At 49.2% G+C, this 25,026-nt stretch overlaps 1 protein-coding gene across 1 annotated transcript; it reads right to left on the minus strand.

Moving 5' to 3' along the window:
* Positions 1 to 396: 396 nt before the first annotated feature.
* On the minus strand, positions 397 to 23,777 carry C16H6orf89 (chromosome 16 C6orf89 homolog). The gene is made up of 8 exons (XM_034069811.1): positions 23,726 to 23,777; positions 19,925 to 20,132; positions 18,200 to 18,365; positions 7,717 to 7,871; positions 7,286 to 7,407; positions 5,916 to 6,042; positions 5,119 to 5,242; positions 397 to 4,742 (listed from the first exon to the last, which is right to left on the minus strand). Exons 2-8 carry the CDS (start codon positions 20,111 to 20,113, stop codon positions 4,657 to 4,659), a joined length of 969 nt encoding a protein of 322 aa, XP_033925702.1. The 5' UTR covers positions 20,114 to 20,132; positions 23,726 to 23,777; the 3' UTR covers positions 397 to 4,656.
* Positions 23,778 to 25,026: the final 1,249 nt, after the last annotated feature.

Genomic DNA, 25,026 nt, shown 5'->3' on the forward strand with positions numbered 1-25,026 from the left:
GCCAGCTTGGACACAGGGGCTTGGAGCAGCTGCTCCAGTGGAAGGGGTCCCTGCCTGTGGCAGGGGTTGGAGCTGGAGGAGCTTTAAGGTCCTTTCCAACACAAACCAGGCTGGGATTCTACAGCTTGTGAAGGGAGGGCAGAAACTGGTACTGGAAGAAAGGAACGACCAGCAGAGCTGAGGCACCAACCTTGGGAACCAGCCCAAAACTGACAGAACATCCCCCAAATTATTCCTTTAGACACTTCCAAATGAAAATGTTCCAACTTTTCATTAAGTGAATGACACTTCCACCCAGAAAAAGTGCCCTAAAAAGGTTAAATACCCCCCCCCAATGACTGCCATACAACACGAGAATGAATCAGGAAAGGGGAAAAGCTGCATTAAACACTTGGATTTAATTGCAAAAAGTAAAAACTGTTTTTATTCTTCTTCCATACAAATCTCATTTATTTACACACTTTACAGGCTTTTCCCAAGTATTTACAAAGGTTGCAATATATTAAATTAGGACCATCCATAAAATTCTGCATTAAGTGCATATTTACATCCTTTTTTCTTTTAATCCACCACTGAATTTATAGTGTTCAGCATCAAAACAGTCTTTATGCATGTCCAGCTCACTTCCCAGCACCCCTGAGCCCTTCTAACACAGCTCTCCTTGAGGACAGAGAGGTAACACTTGCCATGTGCTTGGATCTCCAGAGCAAAAGGCAAGCTCAGCATCTCCCGTGTTTAACTCAGCAGGACAGTAAATCCTGGGCAGGAAGGAGCTTCCTGAAGAGGAGAAAGCAGAGTTCTACCTAGGAAATGTAGCAAGAGGTGACAGTTTGGGTTGTGGGAAGCTAAAGCTTGTTGCCCACCCACCACCATGGCCTCAATACAGAACATATCCTGTTCCTCCTGAGAGCCACGGGGCTAAACTCAGATCATTGAGCCTGGGATCTGCAAAACTCCCTCCTGGAGCAGCATTCCCAACGTGAACACAGGTTTAAAGGCAGGAGCATCCCCTGCCTGGGATGAGCTCAGCTCCAGTGCTGAGGTGCTCTGCTCCCCATCTCGTGCTCAGGGTGGGACCTGCTGGGGTGGCAGCCATGAGAGCAGGAGGGCTCTGATGCAGTGGGAGAAGCAACAGGGCTCCCAGGAAACCCATTCTCCAGGGCACTGCACAGGGAGTTTGAGGCTGGGACCTGGAAGGCTGCCCTGGAGGAACTGGTGTGTGCAATGCCAGTGGGGGGGGGAAACAAAAGGGGTGGGAAAAGAGAATCAAGGAGCTGGCAGCCTGGCTCCCACAGGGGATGCTGATCCCCTGGTGCTCAAGGGAATAACACCCTCCTTTCACTTACCCTGAGTTCAGGACTGGCTGAGAGCAACAGGCAATGACCCTGCTTATGGAAACAGCTTTAAGCCACGAGCCTCAGCCCTGCTGCTGGGTGACAGCCTGTATTGTACCCTGACAAGTGGAGGGATGGTCCCTCCTCCCCTCTGCCCACCGGGCTCTCGGGTAGTACCGCTCTCTGTGATTCCAGAGCAGCTCTGCAGCCTCTGAGTGAACAGAGCCCATGTCCCAGCTCATGCCTAGAGCTCTGAGCACACAAAGAGGCTTTAAACAGTGAAGTTGCATGCATTGATTGGCACCCCCCTGAGCTGGCCAGGGGGGGAGCAGGGATTGTCCAAACCAGCACGGACACTTGGATCCATCCAAGTGCCAAAGGGAGGCTGGAGCTGAGGGAGAGCACATGGGACCCCCCCAACCCCAGTGATTCATCTGATTGATGCCTCAGTAGCTGAGGAAACAGCCACATCTCCCCCAGCTCAGCCTCAGCAGCTCTCTGAGAGCTGCCAGGCTCTCTAGGGAAGCCACAGCCTCCTTCCTATAGCCCTTGCAAGGGGAAGCTGGAGCCCTGGGTGAGGAAGACAACCAAGACTTGCTTGCCTGGATGGCCAAGGGGTCAAAGCCTCCTCCTGTCCACCCCAGTCTTGCCACTTTGGCCTCACATCTGAGTTTTCCATCCCGGCTCCTCTGGCAGCTGAAGACAGGAGCTGCTCTAGAAGCCGTGCGACAGACTGGGGCTCAACAGTGATCAGGGCCAAGATCAGCTCTTTATCAGCAGGAGAACTGCCCTCCTGTTTCAGTTTAGCAGCTAATTCCTTACAGCTTTTGGAAGAGGAAGAGAAAATATACTGGAAGTTTGAAAACAAATGATGTAAACTCCAAAGGGAGCACGGCTGGGATCTATGCAATGTATTGCCTAGACACAGAGCTGGAAACTTATGCACAGACCATAAAGTGCACTTGGAAAGCTGATCTGCAAACAGGCCAGATTCACCATCTTCTGTCCAACCAGCTGCAACTCTGAGGATGGGAGAAGCAATACTTGAGAGCACTTCTGTTAAATAGGCACAAACCTGCCCTGGAGCCCTCCCATTTCCCCCAAGCTTAAACAGTAAACACCAATAGATCCGTTCTCTCTGCTTCATCCCAAAGGATCCAGACAGCCCCAATGGCTTAGGTGGGACTCACAACAACACAGGCATGTCACAGACACTTTGAGAATTGTCTCTGCAGCTTTTACAAGTTACATTCAAGGACACTTGGAAGTGGCAGCACCACCAAAGCACCCACAGCCTCCACAGTCATAGACCCAGCAGGTTCTCCCCATACACATCTCTAACCACATGGCTCAGGTACAACCCCAGTGAGAGGTGAAGTCACCTCATCAGCCTTTGAATTTGACTTGAGAAGCTGCCAGAGTGTAAATAGCAACAGTCACTAACGAGGCCCTAATTCTGCCATCACCAAACCCCCAAATTTCCATTAACTAAGACCCAGGCTTTGAGAGAGAGGAGGAGGGGTGTGTGTGTCTTGGCACGTGCAAGGTTGCACGTAGTGTCACAAGTGGAAAACACCCCCCAAGCATTAATTATACTGATGGCAGCATTTTAATCCAACTCCCTTTAGCAGTTTGTCACAAATGAGATTAGTCCTTTCCTGTCCTGACTCAGTCACACTCTCCCCCTTTGGCTCTACCAGACGTGCTGTGTGTTGGTGCAGTGTTGAGGGCCATGCACTCAGACTGACACAAGTCCTGGGGCTGTTCTCATTTGTTTACAGGAGAAAACCAAGGGTTATGCATAGAAATGTTTGTAGTGTCAAGGCCTCAGACTGAATTCTTTGGAGCAGGAACTGTCCTCTGCCTTAGCCTCGTACAGGAGCCAGACGTGGTCATCCCACTTGGCAGCTTTTGTCAGAGTTTACTAGGATCAGCACAATGTTTGCTCCCATTCTCCTGGTCTCACTCAAAAACAAAGGCTGGGAAGACAGTTTTCAATCTGTCATTTTACATGTACCTAAAATCATTACTGAGGAAAAGGTTCTTGCTCCTGAGAACAGAGTTAGCTCCTTTTCAAACAAAACCCCTCCCAGTTCCATATTAACAAGTGTGAGAATATGTCCTGAACCTCAGCCCTGGCCTGTGAGTTCAGCCCTGACACATCTGTAAATGATCTTCCACAACAGGATCAGACCCAAAGGATCAGACTTGGAAGAGCCCTCAGCATCCAGAGCCTGCAAACACTGAAACTGAGCCTCTCTCAGGGCATTGCTGAGCAGTGCTCGAGCAACAGGAAGCAAATGAAGGCGACTTGGAAAGGACTCAGGAAAAACCAACATTCACTCTGAAGACAGAGTTCCAGGTCTGGATGGAGGTGATGCAAAAAACTACCAGGGATAAGGAAGTTTTCAGGTGCTCCTGCAGGTACCCTGGGCACAGGGTAGGGTTAGGGTTAGGGACACAGGCAGCACCTCCCAAAGCAAGGAGGAAACAATGGAGCAGCCCTGGTGTCTGAAGTGCAGAATCAGGAGATGGAACTTGCACAGAGCTGCTCTGCCCCCAGCCCTGTCTCCATCCAGAACTATGAGGCCCTCAGCACCACCAGCACAGAACTTGCCTTGGTATGTTTGTAGGAAAGGAGGTGGGGAAAGAAAAAGCACAGTTAGGATATGACTTACTCATAACCTGCTGACAGAGAATGGCAGGAAAGGGATCACAAGACACAAAGAAGAGGCCTGAACAGATTATTCTGGTACAAGAACAATGCTGAGGGTCTCTGCCCTTAGGCTGCAAGGTTCATCTCAACCCTGGAGCATGGAGCAGAGATGGGCTTTATGGGGCACACACTGAGGCACACAGCTGCAAATGTGATGGAGATAGGGTGAAGATGGAATACATCAATTCATTCCCTTTATAGAGCTGGCCTGAAAAGACAGGCTCAAAGCTTCCTCCTCAGGAGGAATGTACACACAAGTGTTACACACCCCCTCCACTCCCAAACCCCCCAGGAAGTTTCAGAAGTGCCATAGTCCACAAAAGACACAAAGTGAATCTCATCCTGAGAAATCCCTTTGCTGCAAACCCAGGGCTTACCTGATGGGACAGGGAAGGTCATAAATAGCTTGAGCTTCTCCCAAAATACATTTGGGGAAAGGCAAAGAATTACCTCAAGGGTCAGGAAAACAGTCCTTTTTAAACATTGTAAACATGCAGGGTGGCAAAGCTGCCTGCCCCAGCTCTATTCTCTTGCAAGACGTTGCCTTGGCTTCAAAGCTGAGAGTCTTCTTGTCCTGGAAACAGCTCTGTTCTCCTACCCATGTCCTTAGCTAGCAGCTCCATCACAAATCACTGCTGGCTCTGTCCCTTTGGCCATGAAGCTCATCATCCAGTAATCTGTGCTGGCATAACCTTTGGGAGAGGCAATGAAGAGGCTGTATTAGATGAATCCACTCTTAATGACTGCTTCACATCACTTCCCATTAAGTGATGCAGGTATGCAGAAGCTCTTTGGAAAGACACTGCCCTCTGTGACACATTGGGTTTGTGACACCCAGTAGAGCATCATGTCTCGTGCAGCCCAACCTGCTCACTTTTCACACTGAACATCACACGTGTCCCAGTCCAGGATGATCTCTGTACTGGGACAAACAGGCACACACCAGTTTGGAGGTGGTAATGAAACACACCACCTTCTCAGGTGTCACACAGGAAAGACCCAGCTGGAAGCAGTCTCCTGACACCAAGGGATCTTCCAGACCCTGCATACTATAACACCAGTACTCACCCAGATCTCCAGCTTCCAGCTCCACCTTGAACATCTCACAGTGTCCTCTGCACTTGTCTAGAGGTGTGACAGTCAGGGTGAGCTGTCCACTTCCAACAGCAAAGAGGCTGTGCAGACTGTAGCTCTAGGATGAAAGGAGAACATTTCAACAGCTTTGCCAGCTTCTCTTGGCTCTGTCTGACCAAAACAGGGGCAAGTCTCTGCCCTGCACCAAGGTGACACAGCACAAACCACAGCTTTGTTGCTCCTCTCAGTTACCAGTAGGTCATACCTGAGCTCAGCTGCATGCAAGGTTCCTCCTCCCATCTCTGCCCACGGCAATACAGGCTCTCTGCACCCACAAAACCCACAAGACAGCAGGAGGAGATCAGGCTGGAAGCCTGAAGTGTCACTACCTTCAGTGAAACACCTCGTTGGCAGGTATCTCAGAAGGGGTGAAACTCACTGCCCCAAACAGCTCCTACAATGCAACTCTTCAATGAATTCTGTCCAACTGTGCACAAGAAGACCATCTCCTCACCCAGAAAGTGAACAGAGCTGGGACACTACCTGGGCATCTCTAACTGCTGAGGGAGATGGGGCTGGTGTACCACCTGCACAAAGCCAGACAGCTTCTGGGTGGCACACCAACCTCGAGATTCCACATTACACAGGGATGGACAGAACTCTAACCCCTAAACCCTTCTTGCCAGGATTGCACCAGCTGAAAACGTCCTGCAAATCCCCCCGAGACCTGGAGCTTCTGGAGGACAACTAACAGTCAGGAGATAATGTCTCTGGGATGAATTTCTTCTCACCTTATTCCCCAGATCTGGATGGCGGATGAGGAAGCAGCTCTGCAGGGACACTGTCTTGGGGAAGGACAGCAAAGAGGAAGCAGGGAAAAACTCCTGAAGAATCCGAGTTTTATTCACAGATTTGTTCCTAAACAAAACAATCCATATTCAAGAAATATTATGCAATGAAAATGCTTGTGTTTAAAAGACTATTTTCTACTTAATATGGCAGCCCAGCCCCAGGGGCTAGGAGCAAATCTGACTTCCCAGCTTTTAAACCCATGCTCCTTCTTATCTACCTCCATAGCAGGACCACATAACAGGGAACAAAGATTATGATGGATGCCTAAAGTTAACTTCCCACCTTCTTCCCTTAAAATGATCTGAGTCATCGATCATATCCGTTATTTACACAGATACAGAGGTGGTACTGGACACAACCATAACTGAAACCACATGGCAAGGAGGGGGAATATAAGTCTATTCTCTAGGCCAGGGAGCATAACTGGAAAAGGCAGGGTGGGGATTGTTATTTTTACATCTCAGTCTAGTGACATGATTAACACTCCTGTACCCTGATGATCTGTCTGTCAGTGCTGCTGACAAGTGCAGCAAGAAGATCCCATCTAAAGCACAGGCTTCACCATGCCCTTCTCCAGCTCTGCTTGAACCATGCTCCTCTGCTCATACAAACATGCCAGGAGCTGCTGCTGGCTCCTGTGGAGCTCCTGCTCCACACCAGGTGGCACCTCCTCATGTTCTCCTCACCCTTCTCCACATGAAAAGACATTGCTGGATTGCTCTGTAACCTTAAAGAGCTCTGAATTGTTAACATGGCTTGGAGCCACACTAAAGGCTTCAGCAAAAAAAGCTCAGGATTTGGGTTGGCCATTTTTCCTGCATGGGACCAAATACAAATTGCTTTCTGCTACTCCTCAGTGCTTTGCAGAAGTCACAGTATCCCCCTTCTCAGCCAACACTAATGGTGGAGGATTTCCACCAAGCAGACAGAGGGGATCAGAGATGTAAACCAGCTGCCCCAGGTGATCAGACCACAGCCCTGATGATCAATGTATGGCCTGAAGAACAACACTGAGCAGTTACTGGGATATTTTTGTCTTGCAAACATTCCCAGCCACAACACCCCATTTTCAGTGTAAACCTTCTCCTTGGGTTACATCAGTGCCAGCAAGCAGAGGCCATAACTCACTGTTGTTCCCCTGCTCCATGTGAAAGAGCAGCTCACAAGCTCCTGGTTGTTCCTACAGAATCATAGAACAGCTATGCTGGAAAAGACCTTTAACATCATCAAGTCCAACCAAGGCAAAGAGGGTGGACACCTCTGCAGAAAGGATGTGTATCAGCTATCCCATGTTTTGTCTTTAACTCACCAGGGAAAGAAAAATGGGCAGCTCCACAATTCAGCTGAGTTTTCTTCTATTATAACCTCTGCCAGTTTTGGATCCTGAGACTGAAAACGTTTGAGTTCTTCATAGGAGAGATGCTGCCCTGTCTTAAATGACACAAACCAAAGATAAGAGCTGTGCACCTGATGTTCCCCCCCGCTCACATTTCCATCCTGCCAAAGAGCATCCAAGAGGGACAGCCATCGAGACTACTGTTTCCAATCACAGTAATTAGAGGAACAACTTGCTAAGGATGCAGAGAGCTCCTCTCCCCCTGATATCTTTCGACTGGGGCTAAATGTTGTCTTAGATGCATGCTCTACCTCAATCAGCAGTTTGTAGTTGAAAATACTGGCTAGGGGTCTTTGGCTGGTGAATCTGGACTAACCATCCAGCCTTACAAAGCTCTGCATTACCTTGATTAGAAAAGGCTGAGGCCTCTGGAGCTTTTCTGATAGTTCTCCAAAGTCTGTCACTATCTGGAAGCTTTTCACAGCAGAACAGACTGTGCAGTTTGCAGGAAGCGTAGAAATGTTCTGCCTGCAACCTGCTGCCCACCAGTCCTGGCATTCTGGGGAAGCAACAAGACAAACATGGTTAATAAGACCAAAAATGAAATGGAGAGACTTGATGATAAACTCATTATCCCTAACATGAAACACAGAGACAAAATTAAAGACCCTGGTTGAAAAGGGTATCTCCAACAGGGTTAGCAGTGGTGCCATGAAACCTGAAATCAGCCCCCTTTACTTCTGTGTTAAATTCTCTGTCCTAGGCAAAGCTTGCCCAGTCTCTGATGTGCAAAAGAAACCAGGGAGAGCAGGATCTCACCAGGATGTGCTGCTGCTCTTTCCATTCACATTGACTTGAAGATGAAATGGGGAGAAAAGTCCAATCATGAGGAACCCCTGAACCACAGCCATATCAATTTTCAATCCCAGAAATCACTGTTGCACCACAATGGGTTGAACAGGCCTGTAATTCATGTCTCATCTTCAAATAGCCAGTTTTTATGTGAAACCACGACTTGATGCCTCTATCCTGCCTCCCTCCTCCAACCTGACAGCCCTCCCAGCACAAACTAGTAAGCAACCATTAACAGAAGCCACATATGGCAGCACTGAACGAACAGGACAAGAGCTGATGATGCTAAATTCCCCATGTGTTTCTATGCTAAAGGATCCCTAGGAGCAGCTGCCACACTAAAAGGTTATGGCTCTAATTTCATGACAGTGATAGCCCTGGTTCCACAGCTTTAATGCAATGGGGAGATGTGAGGTGTCCCTGCCCATGAGAGGGGGTTGGAACTGCATGATCTTAAGATCCCTTCCAACCCAAACTATTCTGTGATTCTATGATTCCAGGTTTAACTCAGGCAGTGGCAGCAAACCCACCCAAGTGGGATTGTCAGGGTGGGTCAGGAAAAACCCGAGGCCTGGGACACATCTCACACAGAACAGCTGAAGATCTGTCCTCAGAACAGGCCCATGTGTCCTGTATGGTGCCAGCACATGTCAAAACAGCTCATGACAAACCAGGTCATGTCTCCTGGCCATGGCTGCAGGCCACCCACTCAGAAACAGAGAGAATGGGAAAGGGAAAGGGGAGAAAGAAAAGACAGTGAAGCCTGTCTGAAAAATGGAGTTGGAGAAAGGAGGATGCACAGTGGATTTTAGAGGGAAAAAGACCCTGTACAGCCTGTTACTGCCATCGTGGTTTAAAGCCATGCTCATGCTTCTGTGCATGGGTCATAACTGATGAACAGCACTTAACAGGAAAGCTTTTGTTTTACTTCTCCCTCTGACATCCGCAACAGACAACAAGGAACATTACAGAGGATTTAGGTTCATTGGGACATAACAAGAAGGAGCAGATTGGGATTAATTTTGCTTTTTTCTTTCTATTTCCAACCTACTCCCAACTGCTGCATTTCCCACCCCACTGCTGGGATAGGGACTGAAAAGGATCAGGATGTAATTCCTAATCTTTCTGGAAGACACGTCCACACTGCTTTCAGGGAATAGGGTAAAAAGGCAAAAGAAAGTGTAAAATCCTTATTGGAAGCAGAAGTCCCACTCCCATGAGAACCTGCTCCAACCTACTTTCCCTCCCTGCTCACAAGAGAAAAAAGAACATCTTTGTTCCCCTGCCTGTAAAAAGCTTCAATTTTACAACAACAAAACAACTCACAAAAAACAGCTGGTCAGGGACAGGAAACAAAAGGCTGAAAGATCTCACCAGAGGAAGGGCAGTTGCCATGAAGAGAACAAGAAATCTTATGGTCTGTTACACCGGGAGCAGCAATACTATAATTTCTCTCTGGGCAAAACTTAAGAAACCTCATCCCAGAGCATTAAGCACAGTTGTCCCTAAATTTTCTCCCTGGGCTCAGAGCAGGACCCCACGTAAGGGGATGCAAATCAGCTGGACAGTACAGAGCTTGATTCCTCTTTTGAGCCAGGCTGGGATATTTGCATTCTCAATTGCTTGATTCAGGAGGTGATTTCTTTGCCCCATGAATAACCCAAGCAGAACACAGTTGAGGCGCATTTCAAATGCTGCAAGTGGGGTTGTGGGATCTCTTTTTTTTGTTGGTAATTAATCTTTTAGATTGATTGCTGAGGGTGTTAGTCTGTGCACCAGCATGTGTGTGACTGGCATAACAAGTACTGGCAGTGAGAAGCGCCTGCCCTGCCCATGGTGGGAGGGAGAAGAGACTGGGGAGAGGAGAGGGCACTCAGCTGCACACTGAGGACCACAGCAGGAGTGTAGTGAGGATGCTGATTCTCTCTCCATTACCCTCCCTGCATTCCTTCTACATTATCACCCTGCCCAGACACCCTGGGGGATTGTTCCGGGTTAAGCCGAGCTCTGTCTGTCAGCACACACAGTCTGCTTGGAGACTGAAAAGATGCATTCTGCATCCCAGTGCAAGCGTCACACCACAGGCCCATCCACTCACACTCAACCACTGAAGTGCTGGGTGTGTGCAGCCATCCCTACGGAGCTGAGAGTAGGAAAGCAGCTGTAGGACTGACACATACAACTATCCATCACGCAACACAAGCACAGGCCAGTCCCAATTCACCTCCCTGCTAGTGCTTTCTCACCCCCTTTTGAGGGGAGCCGCAATTCCCTATCAGTCAGACCTACCTAATAGTTGCTTTTATGCTTTATTATCTCTCCAGAAGAGCTGTCTTCTCCTCTGTGTCAGGAGAGCTCCTAGCAGAGGTAGTGCTGGGGACTTCCAGCTGCTAACACAACACAGATGAAGAGATAACAGAATTCCTCAGCACACATCTATGATTCATGCTAGAAGTTTATGACTGTACTTCCCACTATGCAGAAAAATAATAATTCTCAACTTACAATCAGTTTTAAAGGAGTACTCCTCCCTTCTTGGCCATTTTCAGAGGATTTCCCAAGTTTTTGGCTGTCCCTAGAACGAGAGGGGTGTGTGAGCACAACCCCAGAGATGCTGGGTGTGGACGATCAGATTGGAAGCTAAGAGGTTACTGGCCCTGCTTCTGCCCATTGCAGCAAAGCAATAAACCCCATGGAAACTTGCCCATATAGATCTGAGGCTGCTCTGGGCTCTTCAGGGACCATACCGAGGGTGAAGTATCAGTCTGCCTCTGCAGTAGGTTCAAAGCCTTTGCTTTGAAGGGGGACCGTTCAAAAGGGTTGGAACTGGAGGAGCTTTCGGGTCCCCTCCAACACAAACCAGGCTGTGATGAAGAGCCCACAAGATGCTCTGATGTCCAACTACTGTCAGCACAGAAGGGCTGCAGCTCTCCCTCCAGTTGGACAGATCTACCTTCCAGATACTAAATTTTACAGTGCTGTTATCCATTCTTTTAAGGACAGGAATTTGCAAGGTCTAGCCCTTAGCCCTGAAGTGAAATTGCAGCCCATAACCCACTGTTACTGCTTTGATAGCCAAACTATGTAAGGCCAGGTTGGACCAGCTCCTGAGATACAAGTAGTCACTTACCACCCTGGGACCACTGCACACTTGCAGGTACTATACTCCTTAAGTAAATAGCTTGTTACTTGTTGTCCTATGCCATTGCAGCAGGATACACGCTATGCTTATCACCATGCCTCATTTCCCAGATTTTATGGAAAGATAAAGCAATTTAGGTATGAATTCATGATCTCAATCTATAATGTGGGAAGATCTCCTCATTCTCACTTTAGACAGACAGAAATGAAGAGCTGTAGTTACTGTGTAGCACGGTTCACCAGACATTTGGAGAGCTTTGTTGCAAAACCAATGTTTCCCAAGCTCCATTTTGCTGAAATCTTTCACTAGGCTAAAAACTAATTCAATCATTTATAACATCATGTCCAAGTCAGGCTCAACGATGGGTGCCTGAGCAAGTCAGACACGAATCCTAAGGAATGATTATTGATTACAGTGTGGAAGGCCTGATTAAGGAATGCATCACAGTGGAGGTTTTAAATATACACTACAAAGATGGTTCCTGTTCAGCACAGGTTCCTGGCTTCTTTTTCATAGTTAGCTTCCTTGTAGCTCTGAGTATATTTAATACATTTATGCCAGAAGAAAGTGTCTCCCAGCTTGGTTCACTGCATTTTTAGGAACAGCCAGCAACAAAATAACAGCTACAAATAAACCCACCAAGAAACCTTTGTTTTTGTTCTGGGTAAAGAGTCAACAGCTCCAAGAGCTGCTCATTCATTTCACTAATGGGTAACGGCTGCTCAAACAACCAAAGGAGGATTAGTCAACCTCTAGCAAAGCACAAAAGTGATTTTGATCCAACGAAACATTGTGAAATCAAGCCTGCCTGGCCCAGCCCAAGAGGAACGCAGTCCTCTGGGGTGAAAGAGCATTATTTCCAGGAGAAATCTGCACCTACCAATCCAGAAGGCAGGGACCAAGCTGTTAGGAAAGCCTCCAAAGTCCACTCCAGCCTGCACTTCTGGTTACTGCCCTGGAAGCCAGCTTGTGCTGTGCTGGCAGCGTCTGCATGAGCAGTGTGGCTCACTGCTGAAACAAATCCCTCCCACTTGCTGCCACTTGCCTGATGGTGGCTTCAGTCTGGCTGTGTCTGTGTCACTAGGGCAGAGAGGGCTCTGCTGGGCTGCTGAATGCCTCTGCAACAGGCCACGGATGGCACGCTCTCTTTCCAGGAAAGCAAACCCACCTGCTCCATAAAAGAGGAACCAAGGAATTCTGAGCATCAAAACATAGAAGCAAAAGGAAGAGCTCCTCATGTTCCATATTACCACAATGATTTGCAGTTAGTTTACTGCCAGCAAATCCAAATAAACAATCCACTGGTTGAAGAGAGGCCAAAGCAGTATATGAAACCAGCTTGGCACCACCCTGCCCTGCAAAGTCAGCCTGGTTTTTCCCCTTTGGACGAGCCAACACAGGTTTGTTGATCCCTTTCAGGCTGTATTATAAAACGGTTATTTAGACACTCATAAAACAGAAGAGATAAACTGGCAGCTGTGTGGCAATGGGAGCAAGCCCTGTGCAGTGCTGAGCCTACATCACACTCATATCCAATGCACACATCCACCTCAAAACGCTCCAGCCACCAGAGTGGGTGCATGAGAACATGCACAAACACAAGAGCAAATGAGCTTGACTTTGCTTAAGAAGAAACAAACAGTAAGACCCTTTGTGAGCAAGGGGAGAAGGTTTGCTGAAGGTAGCAAGCAGTTAGAAATCAGATCCTGCTTTACCTCCCAAGCTGCCTTGCTGTGCAACCCTTTTGATCAGGCAGGCCTGTGTTCCTTGGGCTCATGCATCACTGAACCCAGCAGCTCAGTTGCAGCATGGGCTGCAGAACCCATAGGGAAAGCCTGGCTCGGGTCTTGCTGGGCTCAAACAGCAGAAAGCCCACCCTTGGGGAAGGCAGGCACACCGGCTGCTCCTTCTCTGCACAGAGCTGCACCAAGGCTGAACACTGCAGGGCTGCAGCACAAGGGGAGGAGCGTGAAGCAGAGAGAAATGTGGCTGCCTGCAAGGGGTTAAGATCAGAAAGAAGACAGGACTTGGCCAGGGCCCAAGGCAGGCCTGCAGCTGAAGGGAAGGTGGCCAGTCAGGAGCAGAGGCTGCTGTCCTTTCCCTGTAACCCAGCCTGCTGTGGCTTGTCCCCAACAAACAGCTCTCATGTCCACCAGGCCCCCTGATGGGACAGTCATAGACCATTCACAAGGTGCTGCTTCAATGCTGCTCCTCCACGGTTCCTTTCTCCAAAACAGATGATGTATAAGCCCCATAAACACGGTTTTAGCCCTACCTGGTCTAGGCAAAAAGGGGTATTTAATACAAGGAAACTTCTCCAAGCTGGGGGGAACTTGCACAACACTGAGATATGGGTGTGCTTGTGTCTGATTTGAGGTGTGCTGAGCAGCTACTGACCCAGCTGATTTTGAACATAGTCAGGACCAGGGCTCATTATTAGAAGCAAAGTTGGATTTTCTTCAAGGTTATTACAAACCCCTCTATCAATACACGTGGAGACTGTCACATTGATGGACTAAAGCCTGTTCACCACCCATGACCTCTGCTGAGCTGCATGGAGTGAACTTACCACAGGCAGGCACACAAGTTAATGTGAGAGCAACTTCAGGGTCTGCTCATAATGTCACTGCTCTGTGGGGCTGGCAGGGAACAGCCATCAACCAGCTGACACCAAAACTCAGATTTATACACTGAGAAAGCTATAAGCATGTCACAGAGCTGTGAAGTGAAGAACCTCTGGAGAACAGACAGAGTACCACCACTGTGGTTTTAAAATGTCTGGCACTAAAAAGAGAAAATCCCTTTTCATTTGGCTCTGATTATTACAGACTTTGGGACCTCATAAATTTCTTCCCAATGCTTTCAGGGGAGAGGGAGTAGTTGTACCCCTACTTTGCACCTGAGAAATGAAACACAGGGGGAATGCCACGGGCAGGGATGCCTCACATTAGATCGTGTCGCCCAAAGCTCTGTCCAAGCTGGCCTTGAACACTGCCATTTATCACTTCTTTGGGCAGCCTGTTCCAGGGCCTCACCACCCTCCCAGTAAAGAACTTCTTCCTTGTATCTAACCTGAACTTTCCCTGTTTCAGTTTGAATCCATCACCCCTTGTCCTGTCACTGCAGTCCCTGATGCAGAGCCCCTCTCCAGCATCCTTGTAGCCCCCTTCAGACACTGGAAGCTGCCCTGAGGTCTCCAAGCAGCTTCTCAGCTCCAGGCTGAACAGCCCCAATGCTCTCAGCCTGGCTCCATACAGGAGGTGCTCCAGCCCCTGATCGTCCTCATGGCCTCCTCTGGACTTGCTCCAACAGCTCCATGTCCTTCTCATGTTGGGACACCAGAACTGCTGTGCAGTTCTTTAAGTGGGGTCTCGTGAGAGCAGAGTAGAGAGGCAGGATCACCAATCTTAAAAGTCCTTTCCATTCCAACCCTAATCATTCTATGATTTGTCAGCCTGTGTCAGAGCAGAGATTCCAGCTTACACAGGCCTACCTTCTCCTTCCAACTGCACTAGAAAGCCTTGAGTTAACGCACACGCCCACCCAAAACCCAGTGTTCCTTACAGCAAGTAAAGCCCTGAGATCTGCAAACCCATCATATCCCTGGGCGTATGTGAAGCACTGATCCTCCCGGCTCACCCTGCATGCTGCAGTGGTGAGAGGTGCTCCTCAGCCTGGAGCAGGCAGTGGGACCCAGCACTGGGGCTCTCACAAGCTCTGTGCAAACATAAGCTCAGGAAAAGCAAATGCAAACCACATTTCCACCAAAACTGTTCCCCAGCCAAAGGGACCTCGATTCCTAGTCCTGGGAAAACAGCTGAAAGAGAGGCACAAACTCCAAACCCAAGGGTCCAAGAGTCAGCTTTGAAGAAACAAAGAGCAGGAACATTAGACTTAACATGGGAATTGATACGGGGGAGAAAGCAGCAAACAACAGAGCAAAGAGACAGGCAAAAAGGAAATTTACTTTGGACCTAATCCTACAAACTTAACACAAGAGGAGCAGTGTCCACAAAGCACTCTCACCTCAGATCCACCCACAGCCACCGACAGACAGCCCTTGTCATCCAGAGGACAGCTCTTGGGGTGGAAGGGATGAGGGCAAAGGTGAGAGTGAAGGCAGATCATCCTGAGCTGGAGGGAGAGGGGAGCAGTATCCTGCACCCCTGCTCCTCCCAAAGCCTCACCACCACTCTCACATGGGCCTTTGCCTCCTGGAGGAGAAATCAGGTACCCGAGCTCCCCTTGTTCTGCAACACAAACCTGGCTGCTCAGCTCACACCTACCAGGGGAACTGGCTCCATCCTGCAATCCTGGAAACAGGAAAGCTGCTCCAAGCCTGAGCAGGCTCAGGAGGGACAGCACAGCCCCAGGCCACTGCCCCTGCCTGCTCAGGCACTTGAAGGAAGTGAACTGGACCACCCATGTGCCCACACTCACTATGGCTGGGCTCTGTCCACACCAAGCTCAGTGGCCAGGGATGTCTGCCAGCACTGCTGGTGGGCCAAGGCAGCCTTCAAACTGCTACCAGGTGGCTTTCAACAAGAACAGCTCGAGCTGGATTTGAACTGGTGCCCAAGCACAGAAAGCTCCAAGTTTCATCCTCAGCCCTCTTCAAAATCTTCATCTCCCAGGATCTACATAGAGAAAGGAAGAGGAGTCTGTACAGGGAGTCCTTTCTTAGCAGTTTTCTCTGCTGCTCAGTCTCTTGCACACTGTCTTCTGCACAGGAGAACCTGTCCTCTTAGACATCTTTGTTTCTGGGACCAAGTTGGGGCTGAAGACTGTGCCCATGCTTTCTAACAAGGCTGGATCCTCTGTAGTTAAGGGGCTAACAGGCTCTCCAGTGTCTACCTCTGCTTCTGGAGATTCCCATGAAGGAAGGGCTGTCTGGTAATCCCGGCCTGTGATTATGACCAATGATGTCTGGTTCAGTCCCTGGTACCTTCCCAGCCTTATGCTCACATTACCAAACAGGATGACAAGATGTAGCTTTACCCCTTCCCTTCGGCAGAAAAAGACAAAATTAAGGGCAAAATACTACATCATGCATAAGAGAGGGCTGAAAGAGAGCTTGGGAGACCACTCAGCCCCATGACATGAAGCCCCCTCTTCCAGATCCCTGCTGGATGAAAGCTGTGAAGCTGACACCAGCACTGCTGGGACAGCCCTGGTGGCTGCAGCTGCCTGCAAGAAGCCAGCACATGAGGGATTCCCACAGGAACCCAGCCAAGGTTCAGGCCTGGTGCTGCACTCTCCCATTCCAATAGCCAGGGACTAGCCCAGTTCCTTTTGCGGAGGCAGGATCAAAGCCACCCCAGCCATCCCAAGCAAATCTGTTAACTGGGACACGCTGTGTTTTCCACTACAACCTAATCCTGTCGGAAAAACAGAGTGGGAACTGCCTTGTGCCCTCCTTTGCCCAAGGCTGGCTTGCTGCCCACCCTCTTGCTCATCACTTCAGAAGAGTTCCAGGACTCATGGAGGCATGAGGGATTTTATATACATTTTAACAGCCTTGTGTCCTTCCTCTCCATCCATCCTGCTGTCCCAAGGAACCTCCCTGGGCTCTCCCCATACAAGGGGGTCCTGCAGCATCTGAAGGAAGAACCTGTCAACTTTCTCCACAAAATTCACTAAACAAATAAATACAAGCATTATAGTTCCCATTGATTTGCTTCCCAATACAGAAGCATAGGGGTGTTCACTTGTGTCAATGCTGAAGTGGAGTAAATAAGCAGGCTAGTAACATCAAGTGGCTATCAGCCATCTCCTTGCCTTTGTTTTTTCCTCCCTGTGAGAGCTCCCAGTGTATAAGGAAGGAGAGGAACAATGGGGGATACCCTGTCCCAGCCCTACAACCCGAATCAACAGCAATCCCACATGTCAGCGGAAGAGAGGGAGACACAAGAGAAAGCACAGAACAGCACCGGCACTTCAGGGAGCCCTTTTTAGCTCCAGCAGGAAGGTCAGAGGCAGCCCAGACAACTCTAACACAATGAGCTGCCCAAGCTAAATATAAACCCATGGAGGGCATGGAAACAGGAGTTTGCTTTTACAGGGAGCTGACAGATGATCAACATTGTGCCACATCTCTGCCCAAAATAATTCACAGCTTTATCATTACTGACAGTCTTTGTGTTTTATCAGAGAGGCTGAGCCCATGCTCACACCCCTTTGCCAGTCTAAGTCAGTGGAAATGATTAACTGAGAATAAGAAATACTCAAACTTTTCCATTTCTGTTACACCAATCTAGGAAAATCTATTATGCTCCTGTCCCATGATGTGTCCACCGCAACAGGGAGCTGCTTATCTCCCTTCCTCGCACACCTTACCCTTAATCCTACACTAACTGCTATAAACACTGTGGCTCTCAAGCCCACAGTCCTTTCCCAATACTCCACTTGGCAAAAACCACTTTTCCTTAAACTCGGGTCACATGCTGAGGCTTCTGCCCTTTGCTCACAGATATCAAGATCTGGTTGATAAACTGGTTTTGTTTGCTCACTTAGAGAAAGAAATAAAACGGGTGACATTTACCCAGCATAACTATCTCAGATTCTCAGAACTGCAGAGATTTTTAGAAGAAGGGGAACTCTTGTGAAAGAAAAAAACTGAGGTACAAAAAAGCAGGGAAAAGAGAATGTGCAAGAACAAAATTATGAAGGTAGAGATCAAATATACCCCAGCGAATGGAAGAAAAAGAGCCCTAGCTAGAATTCAGATTGCTATTTTTAAGTACAGTGGTAGGAAGAGAGGAAACCATGGTGCCATGCCAGTAACACATTTGTTATTTGGTGCTCAGGGAGACACTCAAACGATTTGCATGGCTGATATTTCACTTGGTATTTCTTGCGAGGCTTATGTTGGAGCAGAGAAATCATTTCCTTACTCTCAAGCATGTACTTCTTGGCAATAGGCAGAGAGAGCAGCCGGATGTGACCGATGAGGGAGCCCCAGGCATGGGCTCTGGAGAGCGGAGCTTCAGGCGGCAGCGGGCTGTATGGCTGGATCACAAAGTAAACAGTCAGCAACACCAGTCCCAGGGTGAGCAGGCCCTAAGAGAGAAAACAGGCACAGAAGTTATCACAGTGCAGCCAGCTGCTGTGTCTTCAGAACAGGACACACCTCTGGCTGCTATCAAAGGGTTCTGGTTGTGCACCATAAGATGAACACTCCAATTTTTGCTGTGGCTCCTCATTCAACTGCAGTGCTATTTATGTACACAGAGTTGTCACTCTTGTTTTATTGGTAGGGCTGTCCAAGGATGAAATTAAGCAGCCTTCGAAACCCAGCTACATAACTGTGTTCATGGATTTTAGCACTGTAAGTAATCCAGCACCAGAGCAATGAGGATTATCTACAAACAGTTCCCATTCCTCCAACCTGCTCAGATCAAGGCTGGCACTGCTGCCATCCCTCTTTGCACTGCTGCCCCTCTTTGCACAAGGTTTTCAAGGCTTTGTGCAAACATTCGTCAAGCCTCAAACCACTTTGGCAGAGTTGGCACCACTCCCTCCTCCATATCAGAATCCCAAATAAGTGTTAAAGAGATGAGACACATTTCTCCCCCTCCATCCCAGCCAAAGTCAAAGTGAACCTACAACAAAAACAAGAACAGAAGCTGAAAGTTCAAATTATCAGTTTCCTGCCTTATTTTACAGCCTTCTATATGATATGAGGAAGAAAGCTTATTTTTTTTAATAGAAACCATTGAGTAGATTTAAATGCAACACTAAAATATTACTGAATATTACACCAGTGGGAAGGTTGTCATCCTTGCAGCAAACAGCTCAAACCTAGCCAACAGCAGCATCCTTTCACCCACTTTGCGGAGCTTTTCACAGCATCTTTTAGTTAAGGGTCTCAAAACATTTTTCTAGCACTGAGCATCATGGCAACAGGTTTATTTTATAGACTATAAGGAGAAAAAAGCCAGGTAGAAGCTTGTGATAGGGTCAGAAACAGAATCTGTACCTCTTCATTATTCAACCCTGAATTTCTTTCCTTCCTTCTTCACACTTCCTCTCAGGGTGCTGACATTGGGAATCTTTGCCTGAAGGATCAATGCAAGTCTCATTCTTTAATAATTTCAGGAGAGGAAGGTGTTGACATGTTAAATTTTCAGCACACATGAGCAATTTCAAAGCTCAGTCAGCTGCCTTCTGTTTTCAAACCAGCTCAAGGGATGCAGGAAGCTACACTTCACAGCTTTTTAAATTAAGAACTTAGGGAAATTCATCAAGAAAATGCAATGGGAAGTGAAAGGCTCAGGTGCAAAAGGAGAACTCCAGCCCTCAAATGCTCTGTGCATGCACAAAAGACATGGAATCATAGCATGGTTTAAGTAGGAAAGGACTTAAGATCATCGAGTTCCAATCCCCCTGCCATGGGCATCTCACACTAGACCGTGTCACCCAAGGCTCAGTGCAACCTGGCCTTGAACACTGCCAGGAATGGAGCATTTACCATCTTTCTGGGCACCCTGTGCCAGCACCTCACCACCCTCACAAGGAAGAACTTGTGCCTTGTATCAAACATGAACTTCTCCTTTTTCAGTTTAAACCCATCACCCCTTGTCCTATCACTACAGTCCCTAATGAAGAGTCCATCTTACCTTGTAGAGAGCCACTAAGACAGGATACCGCGGAGGTCCCCGTTGGGGTTCATTCCTTTCCAAGAGCTGCCTGATGAATTTCTCAATGGCTTTTTCTGACATCCCACACTGGTGGCCAGTCTGCCTCACCAGATCAATCGTCTCTGAGAGCTTGTCATAAATGCTGAGCTCGTTGGACAAAAGCTCCATGGCCTCCGATGAAAAATCCCTGTGGAGAGATCCAGCACATTAGCAGAAAACCCACTCCAGCAGCACAGCTCAGCACCAGCATGTGCAGAGAAATCACAGGAACATCCCAATGCCTAAGCAAGAGGAAGGCAAAACTTCTTTACAGCTAAAGGCTGCAGCCATTTAGCTGTAGTCCCAACAATCTCTGCTGGTCCTGGATCTCCTAGGAACCTAAAGAAGCCATGAGATTTCCTGACAAGAGAACTGCCTGAGATTCGCAGCTTATGGAAATGAACAAAGCTTCCCAGAAATCAATGAAACTCCAGTTATTCATCTATTCCAAATGAATCCATCCTATGAAGTGATTGCTCACCAAGTACAAAAGCCAGCAATACAAAGCTGATCGTCACACACAGCAGCCAAGCTAAGCTCTCCTGCAGCGCAATGTTAGTCGCTTAGTTTAACATAGATCTGTTTTCATTAAATCCCCTGTCAGCAATAGGACCAGGAGAGGGAAATAAACAATATGTATGGGGCAAAGTTCAACAATTTAAAATTGGTCTCCATTTTTGCAACCTTCTGTCCAAGCCAAGTGATTATTGAGTAACAGTAACATGATAACAGCATGCTCTGCAGGCAGCAAATGCTCTTGGGTTCCTCTGAGTTTGCCTGCAGGTTGTTCTCATGCAGAAATGCAGCAGGAATTGCATTATGAATCCAAGACAGAGACAAAATGGCATTTGACAGCAAGTTATTTCCCACCATGAAGCTTGTAAGAACACATCTATGAGCAATCAATATTAAGATGCCAAAACAAGAAATGTGTTCCTCTACCACTCCCCTCCTCATCTGCCACAAAGGCAGAGCCTCGTGGCACCAAGAGCAGCAGATGGGCTGAAGAAATGATGCAAAGAAACTGTGGGACAAGCTAATAGCTGCCAACGTGAGAATCCCATTGTTAAGAGAGACATTTTGCCTTGGAAAAACACTGCTGGGGAAAGGAGCATCTGTGAGGTCTTGTTTTGCCTCTTGTTTCTGAGCTGGGAAAACCTGAACCTGATCAAACTGGGACAAGAGAAACTTTCTGGGGAGCAGAGTTTAGCAAGGCATTGCCCTCAAAGCTCAGGCTGAGGACCTGTAAATGTAAAAACACAAGCAGCATGGAATCCCAGACTGGTCTGGGTTAGAAGGGAACTTAAACCTCAACCAGCTCCAACCCCTGCCATGGGCAGGGACCCCTTCCACTGGAGCAGCTGCTCCAAGCCCCTGTGTCCAACCTGGCCTTGAGCACTGCCAGGGATGGGACAGCCACAGCTTCTCTGGGCACCCTGTGCCAGCGCCTCAGCACCCTCACAGGGATGAGCTTCCTTATATCTGATGATATACATGATTCATACACCCAGCTCACTGCTGAAAATGGAAATCAGGCCCCTGTCCTCCTTATACTCTAACTACTACCTCACACCAGGAGCCAGCTCATGAACACATTGTGCAGCTTCACCCAATTCACCAACTTGCTCAGTGAAGCCTGTTCCTGCACCATGGGAACTGTATGACTACCTGCATGGGTCTGCTCTGCACACACCTCACAGCACAGCATTTCAAAAGCACAGATGCATTTGGCTCACTTGAGAACAAGCTGACAAGTGCTGCATAACATGCTACCTAAACTTCAATTTGCTGTGCTGTAACTCACGCTGACTGCTCCTACAGCACAAACCACCCATAAATGTACATATGTATACATATCAAGAACTAAGATTCACTTGTTTGGCAACCAAACTTGAAATATTATTTGCCTTTAAAGAACTGGAGGACAGCTTCCCCCCTAAACCATGTGTCCCTACAAGTCAGAACCCAAACAGCAGCATTTTTAATACCTTTTTTCCTGCGATGCTAGGTACTATCATTGAAAACCACTTTTGAACCAGGCTACCAGCTCCAGCAACTGCTCTTCCCCCCTCCAGGATCAGCTCCTTGTTCTGCTTCTGCACATTTGTTTATATGATCCCACAGTGAATCAGATGAGAAAAATGATGTGCCTGAAAAGTAACCCATTCATTCGGCCAGCAGCTGCCTGAGCACCCAACTCAAGCCGTCCGTGGCAGATGGTATGTTACCATTAGTGTCAGGTTTCTGGCCACAGCCTTAGGAAGGCCAGGAGAGTAAAATGCCAAATTAAAACCTAACCCCAAGCAGGCAAGGAGAACACACTGCTCTGCTCTGCTCTGCTCTGCTAGGTTAATGAGCTACCGACATTCCTTGCGTTCCACACACGTATTTGTCCCAGATCTTCCCACCTGAGCAGCCCCATGGGCTACCACAGCTGCCCCAAAGCAGGTTGGATCTTAGGTTCTCCAAGGCAGGGACCTTTCCTTGTCTGTGAAGCACCTGGCTTGCACTTGACTCTGTAAAACAATGCATTGCTTTTCTCCTTCGTTCATGTAATGCCGTGATTCATACAACAAGCAAGAGCCAGTACATCTGCAGGATATTATCCATCTTCTTCCCCCTAACTTCTGTGATTACTCTAGTTGCCCTGACACCACAGCTGGTGTGCTAACTGCTCTGAGGGGTTATCTAGCTTCCTCTTGCTCCCGTGTGCCAAAGCTTTCGCCTGTGAAGCTCTCCCATGTGGAATTCCAGCAGATTTCACAAGCTTCCAGCCATGCAGGGTTGGCCTGCTCTTAAAACAATCAATCCATACAGAAATGGTGCCAAACACGGTGATTTCCCCCTTTCTGAACAGCAGAAACATCCTACAGTGATGAAATGCTGAGATACATCCCAGTTCTCCCACCTCTACCTTTGTATTCAACCCTAAGCAACACCTTTGTATTCAATCCCTGCAGGACGCTAAAAACCCAACACAGCCCCTTGATAAACTCAAAAGTAACCCACATCTTCAGCTAGGAAATCAGGCATTACGCTCCCACATTGTTTGGAGAACAGATGAGGCCTTAAAAAGCAAATAACAACCTATTATTTCCCTTCCTATCACCACAATACAGCCGACAAGATAACAACAGACTACAGTACCCTCTTCACCATCACACACACACTGAGCGAGCCTTATCCCTTGCAAACAGCAGCCCCTCAGAGCCAGGCCTTTTCAGCTGGGGCACCCATATGTTAGTGTGTTCCCTTATGGACTCCATCACCCTGAGGGAACAAGCAGCTCTCCACACACACAAGCAGCAGCTCTCAGCCTGAAGGGTTTCCACGCAAGGGCCCAGCTCTTGGCCCCGATGTGTGGCTGTGGAAAGCTGAGTATTTAGAGAGGAGCCGTTAGAAGGGAAAGGTGCTCGCCTCAACAGCCGGTAACAAACACGAGCCGGTCCCTGCTTGCGCGGCCTCCCTCAGCCCGGCCGGGGGTGCGGGTCCAGCCCCAAACCCTGCCGAAAGGGACCGGAACCGGGAGCGCCCTCGCTTCAGGTGTCAGCTCCAGCCGGGATGATTACATTGCTTTAAAGCCAATAAATAGGAGCAAACCCCAACGCCCACCCCCACCGATGGGCACCCACCGAAGGCCTCGCCGAGGCCCGGGAGCCCCCCAGGCCCGGCCCTGCCGCTGCTCCGGACCCCCCCGGACCCCCGCCCGGTCCCACCCCCCTCAGCCGCCCCCGGCCTCACCCCAGCACCGCCCGGCGGCTGCCCCGCTCCGCCGCCGGCTCCGGGCTCCTCCCGCCCGCGATGGAGGCGGGACACGGGGCCGGGCTGCCGCTTCCTGCTTCCGCCATGGCCCGGCCCAGGCCCCGGAGCAACCCCCGGTGGGGCTGAGCACCCCAAATACACCCCCCAACACCTACCGGAGCACAGAGCAGTTCCCAGCTCCCGTTCAAGCCCAGCCCCGTATCCCTGCGGCTCCCCCCAGCACTTACCTGAGCCCAAGGCCACCATTAACGGCCCCAGCAGCAGCCTGACCCCCTCCCATCACCCCCAGACACCCCTCAGCACCCACCTGAGCCCCCAGCACCCTAACGCACCCCATCCAGCAGCCAGCTGAGGCCATGAGTACCCTCAGCACCCCCCAGCCTCTGCCTGAGCCCCCAACACATCAGACCCACACACACCTGAACCCCCAGCACCAGCCTGACCAGCCTGAGACCTCCCCAGGAGCCCCAGGACCACCCCCCCCCCCCGGGCACCCACCTGAGCCCATGATCACCTTGAGACCCCCCCAGCACCTGTCTGACCTCCCCATTACCAACAGACCCCCCCAAAGCTACCTAAGTCCTCAGCATCCTCAGACCCGAATCAGCACCTTCAGACACCCCCCAGCACCTCCAGTGCCTTTCATGGCCAGATCCACAGCACCCATGACACCTCTCTACCCCTGGCATCCCTCCACAGCACCCACCCATAGGCCCTGACCCCCTCCCAAACCCTACAGCAGCCCCATCGGGCCCATTCACCTCCTCCAGTTCTGCCAAGCTGCCTCTGCTCCCCAACAGACCCAGCCAGTGCTCCCCTAAGCCCCACTCACCCCAGTGTCCATTCCCACAGCTCAGTGACAAGTGGTGACCATCCACAGGGTGTTAACCCCCTAAAAAGCATGGGAAAGCCCTAAAATGTATGGGAAAGGCTTGCAGGAGTAAAGGGCTGGTGGATGGAGCAAGAGGAGGCCTCCAAAGCCACCCCTGACGTGAAAAGCTTGGAAGAAATGAGGACTGAGGGGTCTCAGCCTTACCCAGCCCCCGGGAATGGGCTTCAGTCCTTAACTGCAGTTAAAAACATTTCCCATCAGCGGTTGGTTGTGTCTGTGAGGGGCTTTTCTGGTATCATCCCCATCCCTTTTGGGCCTTGTTTAAGTTCTTGGCCTCAAGAACTTCCTGCAGTGATGCATTGTGCAGCTGAGTTAAACACTGGGAGAAAAAGCACTTCCTCCGATCAGGCTTGAGCTTCCTGCCCTGTCCATCCCAGCGCGATGCTCT

The sequence above is a fragment of the Melopsittacus undulatus genome, chromosome 16, assembly GCF_012275295.1.
Source record: "Melopsittacus undulatus isolate bMelUnd1 chromosome 16, bMelUnd1.mat.Z, whole genome shotgun sequence".
NCBI lineage: Eukaryota > Metazoa > Chordata > Aves > Psittaciformes > Psittaculidae > Melopsittacus > Melopsittacus undulatus.